Source organism: Sphaeroforma arctica (genome assembly GCF_001186125.1).
Source record: "Sphaeroforma arctica JP610 unplaced genomic scaffold supercont1.501, whole genome shotgun sequence".
Taxonomy (NCBI): Eukaryota; class Ichthyosporea; order Ichthyophonida; genus Sphaeroforma; species Sphaeroforma arctica.
Genome location: NW_014040057.1, coordinates 22003 through 32116, shown reverse-complemented (window position 1 = coordinate 32116; position 10114 = coordinate 22003). Strand labels below are relative to the sequence as shown.

Sequence of the window (10114 nt, the reverse complement as noted above, 5' to 3'; positions counted from 1 at the left end):
ACACACACACACACACACACACACACACACACACACACACACACACACACACACACACACACACATATATATATATATATATCATATACATATATATATATATATATATATATATATATAGCTGACAGACCACTCAAACGGTAGTGCATCGGCCTGTTTCTGTTGAATTCGCCTTTGCCTATTTAACTGATACGCATTGGGGATATTAAGCCTCGGATAATGTTCGGAGATTGAAAAGGCGGATAATACTTAACAACCTCCAGTTTTCAATTCTAAAGCATTGTAGCTGGCTTAGAAATACAAGTATTCATGTTAGCTACCCTCGTCGAACCTGACATTTAAATAACAGTTTCACAGTGCGGAGTTTTATAAGGACTTTCAAGGTTACAAAAGTGTGTTCAATTGCAGCTTATGAATCGTACACACTACATTACCTAAATATTCCAAACCAAATACAATACGACGTGTGTACGTTATGACTATTGAGTTCAATTTGCGGTCATAGTCGTCGTTTATATATATATATATATTTATAATTTCCACAAGCTAAACCTTACAATTTACAACGCCAAAATCTAGCTTAGTTACTTTATATAGATGAACGGATCCAAGAATCACTGGTCCAGCGTAAAGCCAAGAGAGAGCGTCATGCGCATTAGAACGCAAAAGCAAGCGCCTTGTGCATTTGAACGCATACTGTCTAATTCGAACTCTTCCTAAGTTCATGGCTCGGTGTCTTCGAAGAAAGAATTCGTATAAGCTCAAACCGCACAGTGTTTCTCATTAACCCATCCATTTCTGACATGAAATTACAATCTTGACTACTCGTGGCATGGCAAGCCTGCTTAAATTAGAATAGTAAATACACGTATTGCTGCTTATCATAGACATCAACGTCATCCAAGAATCTATAGGCCGTCTACTTCGATCCTCAAATAGTAGTACCCTAGATTCCGGCCTTGTGCTTCAGGCCAGACAGTATTCTGCTACAAATCATGTCAACTTCCCATATTTCCGTGACAATTATCTTATTCATGCGCATTATTGTCGAGGGTACAGAGACCAGGGTTTTTGCACAAGCCTGCATCTATGAAAAAACAATGCAAAACTGGCGCGCTTCGTGCAGACTTGTATTAAACAGCCTCAATAATCCGCAACCGTTCTTTCCTACTGTATGCCAACCCCATTGCCCGTATCACCGCCACGCTAGCTGTCCGATCACCAAATTAAGTGAACTTCAGCATATATAATGTCGGCTGTAGCATACTCAGTTACTCCGTACATAATTAGATCATCAACTATAAATATCCGGCCTGGACCAACCAAATACTCGGCGTGCGTATGTCTGTAGTTGTAAAGACCTGGTGTCAATGCATCAAAGTGACTTTTTAAGACGTTACGTAAACAAGTCCAATCATCTTTATACCACACACACACAGTTGTAGTGATAACCAGTATTGTAGAGTTATCCGAGTACGCCTTTACACGCTGGCGTGGTAAGCAAAAGCCATACTAATCGGATTGGATAGTAGATATGAATATATTTCCGTGGAAATATGGAAGGTAACTGCCTTATCAGTTCTGTTGGCCATCCCCCATTCCCATATTCGCCAGTTGGAAGTCGGTATAGGGCAAATTCGGGGAGGCTGTATTGTACGGCATGTTATTATTATTTCCTCCCATACCATACGGTGTATTCGATCCGTTCAATCCTGCATTGTTTTGGCCCATATTCGAATTGTGTTGCGCTAAATTCATCTTAGAGTCATTGCCCATACCCGAACCGCCGCCCACCGACAGTCTCGCACCGTTTGCGCGTGATCCTAGGTTATTAGAATTAGAATTGCCCAGGTTATTCTGAGACGATGAGTTATTGATTGAACTGCGGTTATTCAAGTAGTTCACGTTGTCATTTTGCAAGCCCGAGAAATTGTTCCCCCCCATACCCTGGTTACTACCCAAGTTATTTACCCCTATACCATTCCCTGACCTCATCACCGCAGCCATGTTACCGTTATTGTTGCTTAACCCTGGATTATTGACGTTCATTGCATTATTACCGGACATCATCGAGGTGTTATTACCCCCCGCCCCCGAATTGTTGCCACCCATAGGGATGTTTGAACCCAGACCGGTATTGTTAATAACGTTGTTGCCCAAACCCGAGTTCGACCTATTGCCCACACCACCATTACCCCCTCCAGCGAGTGCAGGGCTATTTCCTAATGCGTTCATCATACCCCCACCCCCGTTGTTACTTACATTGGTGTACTCCATAAGCTGCTCCGCCAGATTGTTGTAGCTGGACGGCGGCTGCATTGGATTACCACGCGCATTGCTGAAGGAAGGGGTGTTCTGTAATAACGACGATGTGTTCGACTGCCCTCCAGGCCCGTTGTTCTGTCCCTGGCCTTGCAGTTGCAGTACATCGTCCGTGTCTCTCAGCTGATTCGGCAGATTGTCCGACGAATATATAGAGCTCAAGAAATACAAGATTCTATTGATAGTTTGTTGCTGTTGCTGGTGTCTGCTCTTAAGCTTCACCATCTCATTCCACATGATGCGGTTGTCGGTGTCCAGGTGCTCCAACTTTTGTGCCACGACGGCCTGCTGTTCCTGCATTGCTTGCACCTCACTCATAACCCTTTTCAAGTTCTCGCCCTTGGGTTTGGTACCCTCTGTGGACCCTGCTTTGCGCTTCACCAAGGCTAGCAGTTGGGCCTGCCCGCGTTTAAAATTTGGGTGAATGAACTCCCACTCCTTTGACCTGGCTGCCGACAGTGCCCCCTGCTGAACATCCATGACTTTGTGGAAATCATACATATTTAACTGCCTCACAAAACTGGAGAAGTTACAGTGTTTAAAAAACCGCGGAAGCACTTCTTTAGCAAATGGGACGGGGTCGTAAACCCGGAAGCTTTCTCCGTTAGGAGTCCAGGCTACCAAGTTGCTGCTTTCGGACTCTTCCACCATCGCCAACACCTTCTGCAAGAATGTAGATACGGACCCTGTCCGGTCTGATGTGGACTTTAGTGACGTATCGTCCACCATGGTGCTATGTTTTTATAATGCAGTGTAGCTCCAAAAAGGACGGTAATTAGCACTATTCAACGGATCCTATTGTCCAAACCCAATATATAAGATGTCACCAGAGATTTTATGATTTGCAGTATGTACCGCTACTATTCGTGCTCTGCAGTGGATTGCACGTCCGCGCAATGCGCGCAGGTTGCTGTATCACCCACAGCTTTAAGGCAAGATTATTCTGATCGTCATTTAAGTTATAAAGTAGAATATGATATCTTTAAATTGGTGTACAGCAGTGTTCGCGAATGTGCAGTCAGCTTGGGCTTATTGCTATTCCGTATAAGCTTGCGTCGCACTATGACACAGTTGACCGTTAAGTCCCTGTATCATGTATGTGAGATTTACATCATGTCAGTTCGTTCTGCGATCGGCGTTTGCAATTGGGTAAGTTTTTTTATTCTTTATACTTTTAGGCTTATTTAAAAAGGTTTGCTTTTGTTTGTCAGTTTGCCCCCGGGTTTTGGTTTTATGAGCACAGGTTTAAAAATTATATTGCGACTTTCATGATCATTGATATATTTAGAAATGTTTTATTTTACCGAGTGTAATATACAACATATGCCAATTGTTTTAAATTTACAACTTACAGCTTCTATTCTTAGATGTATTTACAACGTACACCAATTTTCCATAATTATAGTTTACAACACAAATGTTTATTATAATAATTAAACCCTAAATCCTAAAACTCTCCTGGAAGTAGGAGTCAATTCCTTTCAACATTAAAAGTTTGAAACGCATTCTATACGTATTCTTGTAGCAAATCTCAACTTGGTTGTTTTTAAATTCAAGTTTTTCTCGAGAACCTATCTACCCACCACTGAAATTTTACATTGCAAAAACGACAGGATCAAATAAAAAAGCTATTTATATTTATATATAAGACGATATAAAAAAGCAAAAAGGTAATAATATATCATAATTAAAAAAAATCACTTTTAAAAACATATGATGACTCACAAAGAGTTTTTTTATAGCCTTCTTCAAATGACATTTTTGGAATGAATTTTTTATATGAACTGGTTCATGACTTCATAAATATATTGGGTTTTTAAAAAATAAATCATAACACTCTCAATTTAAAAAAACCACTATTGGTTTGGGGTTTTTATAAAAAAAATCATAAAAAAAATCTTATACCAAAATACATATGTATGTAGCCTACTAAAATAAAACAAGAATTTATCTTTTAAAAAAAAGTAAATATGTAGCAGTATAAAAGAAAAGAATGTATTTCGTGTTTGATTTCAGAAGAAGGCTACATTTTTTTGCCTCAAATTTCAGTCATATTTAAAAAAAAATCACAAATGCTTCAGGTCCGCAATACGTTTTTTTCATAACCTAAATTTTACAGAAGGCCATGGTGTAAACTTTGAATTCGTGTTATGTTTAAGTCGGTTGGCCCTATGGTGCTCGCTCTACGGGTGCATATTCGGAGCTCTGAGGTTTAAAATGTTCGAAGATCATTGATACGGTGACCATTTAATTTGAATAATAGGTAAATAGGTTTTTTCACGTCTTTTGTTGCGTATACGTTGCTAAAGTTTGTAAATCAAGTAAATAAGCGTATTAAAAACGTTCAATTATTGGACTCCTTTTTTAATTATTGGGTTTTTTCTAAAAGGTAATAGCGGATTGAGGACATTTGAGGTTTGGGCATTCTGATGTGATGTCCGTAAATAGAACTGGTGATTAAAAACGATTGCCTACTATAGAACTATCGTCGAGATCTCTCAAGTGACTGGACTCCTGGACCTCTACTCGAGAGATGCCGGGTTCCGGTTTCCCCAGTTTCCCACTCTCGGGCCTCGGCGACTCGGCCTCTAAGAAACTTGAACCTTGAGCCTTGAGGACCTCTTTAAAGGGGGTTTAAAGGATAAGTTCTATCGTCTTCTGTACAGATGTGCTCTAGCGAGTCACATTCGTAATGTAATATAAGAATAATATTGTATATATTAGTTGAAGTAAAGCCTATGTACGGGATGCTAAACTGCAGTTGAGAGTTGGAATGCTGAGATCATTATGTAGAAATTAATAGGAATGACAAGGTTCATGCAGTTACATACAGTACTTTCATGTACACAAATTTCTTTCTAGACCTATTTAAGTGAAACAGAAGCCATCTTCTTTCTTATTTGTATTTTAGGCAATTTTGCATCGGTATTCGCATCAGAATTAGAATTATGGCCTTTGCGATGCATAAAATGTATACCAATGCACCACCTCCTAAATTGACTAAAGCCAGATTACCAAATTCCATAGGTTCAAGCAGACTTGTAAAACAAAATTCAGACCCAACACAGGCTATTCGCAGACAGAATATCATAGCGCTTGAAGATTTCACGATCGACTTATACTTTGGAAATAAACGCAGCCAACAAACATCAGATAAAGATGCGGACTTACAATTTCAGCATTCCACACCGGTGGGGACGCGTACAGAGCAACAAGATCAGGCGGAATCGACGGGTGGACAACGAACTGACATAAGCGGACGACGGATAGATTTATCAGAGCAACGGATAGATTCTCAACAACAACATACAGATAGTCACAGCCAAAATAGGTATATTACTTGTTGTGGTAAGGAGAATCTGGCTGCGCGTGGTACAGACAAAATGGCTACGTCAGTGAACACATCTAGAGATACAGCAAACGAAATCAACACAAGCCGGAGGCATCGGCTGCCGACAGCAAAGCGACCTCTTGCCGTCGAACAAAAGTCGGAACTTCATACATAAACTATCACCCACCGGCGAGCTTGATAGCCCCTTCGTTAGGATAAACTCAGACAGCTCATACTGTCCTCGATTGGGTCGCCCAACCCCGTCCAGCCCACGGTCACCGCGCGCACTAACATCTATGATGTTTGCGCCGTTGCAGTCAGAACAAGGGAACAAGTTCAACTACACGGACCTCAATACTATGGAAATGGTATTTTGACAATAGTCTTGTAGAGCATTAAAGCTGCTCAACAACCTCATAAACTTGTTTAAAGCTACCCAATAAACCTCAAAAATTGTCTGTATATGGATGTGCATACGTAGTTTGGACATAGTCCGTTTTGCATTTATTTTTATCCCGAGTTGGTCAGAAGCCCCGGTGGATTATAGATGATAAGCGAACCGTAGGAGCTGTCCGCAAATCCAATACTCCCACAGTCACTGGTGTATTTGCAGCATACCGAGACAGTCAACTGCATCACTCGACCCACTTGCTGATTTTTATTTACAATATCGATATACTTTGCAAGTGATAGACATAGTTGTACCACAATTGCACGGCCCTCAGGTGAGCGATCGTCGAGTCGCCTTTCGCCCGGTTTGTGGCAGAGACACTCTTCTGAAACGCTCACGCTCCTTCATCTGCTTTCATCATGATATGTATTTAATGTATTTAGTTGCCTAGCGCTTGTCCAGCACCCCAGTCGTATCCTCTCTGTCGAATTGGAAGGGAAAAATTAGTGAACGCATGCACATAACCAATCTGACAAAGAACGTCAGAAACTGCAGGTAAGAACGTTCTGGACTACATTATCAAGGCACATCTTTCAGAGAAAAGCATCAAGCGATCATATATAGAGAAGCCCGCGCGCTGACCTGCGCGAATGACTTGGCAGTCCAAATTCGATGTAGTGTAACGATAGTGATGTAAACTGTAGATCAAGCTTAGATATAGAACGATAATACATATGCTAACGCAAATACACAACTTAAGACTTAGCCGACACCTTTGGCCCGACACAAAACTCAACCACATACCTGCCGCACATTGCCCGCGGCGGCTCTTTGTTCGAATGTAGCTCCACGGTCCACTGGCGCCCCGTGTGTGCCAGATATCAGACGCCTGTCTGGGAAATATTCACGCCTATTCGTGCATGTGCACGGAAGCGATATTAGTAATCTTGAATACTTTTTCCCCAGAGAGAATGATATGTAAACCAGGTTTACTTGAGTACTGTACATCCTGTGGATGATCATGAGCAGTAGCATTTACAATTGGCGAATTGACGGGACACGGTGAGGTTGGTTGATCAGACCCAGTCGTAAGCAACTAAATATGAGTACTAAACACCCGATTGCGAGACCGCAGCTAGATATGAAATGGAGGTGAGGTGCCACAGAGCAGATAGAAAATATATGCGTGCTGTACAGTGTAAGTCAAGAGGTTCCGCGATGCAGGTACTGCAGCCGATGTATGTGCGAAGACAGGTACAAACTGGTACCAGTCAGTTTTAAGGAAACATATTGTATTGAAGGGTAGTAGTTCTGTTAATAACACTGTGTGTGCACATTAAATAGGTTGTATTGGGTGATGAAACCGGCCCATGCCGAGATGTAGACAAGTATGTGTTTGACTAGTCCCTTTTCATTCTGATCCGCCACGCTGACGGTGACAGTTGAATTCCTCATTTTCACTTTTTCCCCTTTTTGGGTGCATGTCATTCAAGTATTGGCAGTTCGATGGGTGCATGAGTAGTCAAGCGATTACGCAAGCATACGATACACATAACATTCACTCAGCTCTCACACCTCGACATCAATACAATTTTATAGCGTAAACGACGGCAAACTGGATTAATATAGGTTTGAATGGCCAAAATCACTATGTATTAAGCTCTGCCAAACAATTGAACACACAATTGGAACACGGCTTATGAAGCTCCCGTTATACTCGAGAGCACTTTATAAAAATTGAACGGGGGCACTATCCCGACCATCCCACTCAATTGGGAATGAATGTTTACATACACACACACATATATATAGACACACACACACACACATATATATATATATATAATACCGAAAATAAGCCACGCGGAGTGAAACATTATTGTAGAACAACATACAGAAATTCGGGTGTAGGTAGCGGACTCCAACCATTATTCTCTGGGAAGTAGTACGTAATGAACCAGAAACTGTGCCCGATCATCACACCAATGAATTCCAGCAGAGGATATCCACCCATCAGGATGTTAAAGCCCATCAGTACCCACGGGAAATACTGAGCCTGTTGTTTTATGATTGGAATGTACGACCATCAGCGGTGGTTTGCCGATCAGAGATTTAGTGCGAACGCTTAGTGTGCACGGGAAATCCAATAAAGTATTACAATTGGATGTTGTGTACGCAGCAGTTATGTGAGTGGAATACAGAGCAAGCAAATTAGATATAAGGAGACGGTAGAGCACGAAACCAGGAAACACAACACACCAGACGAAGGTTTCTTATCTTAAACGAAGCACTAACCTTGAATCGAAGACCAAAGAAGAAGCTGACCACCGTGTCCTTGTTGAGTTGACACCAAACATAGACCAATGACAGCAGCAGAGAGATGGACAGGACACGCAGCGGCCACAGAAATCCAAAAATCTGAAATAGGGACGAGATGCGCGATTAGCCAACTATTCAAACATGTTTCATACATAATGAACTAAATTGACCGCTATTTCTTAACAATTATATAAAAAATGGGAGAAGAAAAGTGGTGAACTGTGGTAAACAGAATGAGGTACTCAGCACTTGAAACGAGACAGAAAGGTGTATTGCAGAACGTCGTCAAACAGCCAAAATATTGATTTAGTTGTCCATGGTCTACTACGAGTACATAAATGTCAAGTCTTGATAAGAAGAAGAGGTGCAAGAGACTGTAATTGATGACATTCAACGATCAAATAGAGTGCGCGTGCAAACTACGAACATGCTATCGCTACGCTTGTAGATCTTAGGCTGCGCCATACAGTACAATTCAATCCTGAGCATGGACGCAACAGCACATACACTCCCTACAGCATGTGAACACTGAGCAAGCTCATCCACAATCCCTCGCAGTACTGTATATGTTCCCTGAGGTCTACATTGAAGGTATGGCATGTATAAGACTGCCAGGCACTCTAAACAATCTGCAAAACTGCATGTGCTATGAGCTACTTTCTGAGACTTTATTACTAATGTATAGTCGATGTGCAAGGTAGGTTGCCACTCAAGGCGCGCCCGTCTCAGGATATTAATAGCAATCAAATGACAACAATACAGGTGGAGTATTATTAAGTCGAGATAAACATTCGAGTAGAATGGGCCGAACACAAGCTTGCTCGCACATACAATGAGTAGAGAGGAATTCACAATCAGCAACCAAAGATAGTCCGCAGGTTTTCCTTCGTACGTCTCCGTCTCTAGAAGTTTCGAGTACTGATATAAAAATATCATATGTACTATAAAATTGAATCCCAGCTTACCATAGAAGAGGAACGGCGTGAAGAATCGCCAAATCTGAGGTGGAAGAACAATTGTAAGCGCAATACGTTAGTGGTCTTGCCCAATACATCGAGGACAGGGTTCGTATCCGACACGTACAAACTCAAATAATGCATGCTTCTGGGCTATAAATGTTCGATATGTTCGATACACACGATATACAGGGGAACCTACAACGACGATTCAGAACAATAACAAGTTTAAATTATATAGTTTAGAGATCCACTGCAACTGGGTGGCAAGACATGTATATGTGACAACTATCCTAGTATCCAGCACTCGTCGAATAGTACCAGGGTTGTCGAATCGAGTTTCAGAACCAGAAAATGTTCCTGGAATAACTCTATGAACAAAAAATTTTCAAACCAGAGGTGCGTGATAAAAGTTCGTTGCTCAAGGTTCAATCCGGACATCACTAAGCATACCTGGAAATTTGAATAGATATCATCCCATCTGAGGAAGATATATCCAGATGGAACCAAACCAAAGTTGACGGCCAGTGTCCCACCGAACGAGCTGACAAACAGCACCCTGTTTGATAGATGAGTTCGGTTAATGCCACATTTGAAACTATATTAAAAGCAGCAGACGTATAGTACACAGCTACTCGATTAGCAGCGACTGGTATAATAATGTGAGGCGAAGTTCAGTCGCCTTCCCGGTCGAGAACACGCACAAGAGTACAAAGCGTTCGTACAAATGTATACAATATCAGTAGCCAATGACGCTCACGGCAAGTTTCAACTGATCGAGGTAAAACATATTGA

General features: G+C 41.5%; 3 protein-coding genes across 3 annotated transcripts; 1 reads left to right on the top strand and 2 right to left on the bottom strand.

Moving 5' to 3' along the window:
- Positions 1-467: 467 nt before the first annotated feature.
- Positions 468-3433, bottom strand: SARC_06791 (hypothetical protein). The gene has a single exon (XM_014299291.1). It carries the CDS (start codon positions 3049-3051, stop codon positions 1576-1578), a length of 1476 nt encoding a protein of 491 aa, XP_014154766.1. The 5' UTR covers positions 3052-3433; the 3' UTR covers positions 468-1575.
- Positions 3434-4997: 1564 nt separating this feature from the next.
- Positions 4998-6115, top strand: SARC_06790 (hypothetical protein). The gene has a single exon (XM_014299290.1). The coding sequence runs from the start codon at positions 5271-5273 to the stop codon at positions 5826-5828; it is 558 nt and encodes a 185-aa protein (XP_014154765.1). The 5' UTR covers positions 4998-5270; the 3' UTR covers positions 5829-6115.
- SARC_06789 (hypothetical protein) lies at positions 5132-9880 on the bottom strand. The gene is made up of 6 exons (XM_014299289.1): positions 9773-9880; positions 9195-9362; positions 8340-8462; positions 7940-8100; positions 6849-6954; positions 5132-6525 (listed from the first exon to the last, which is right to left on the bottom strand). The coding sequence occupies exons 2-6, from the start codon at positions 9297-9299 to the stop codon at positions 6484-6486; spliced, it is 537 nt and encodes a 178-aa protein (XP_014154764.1). The 5' UTR covers positions 9300-9362; positions 9773-9880; the 3' UTR covers positions 5132-6483.
- Positions 9881-10114: the final 234 nt, after the last annotated feature.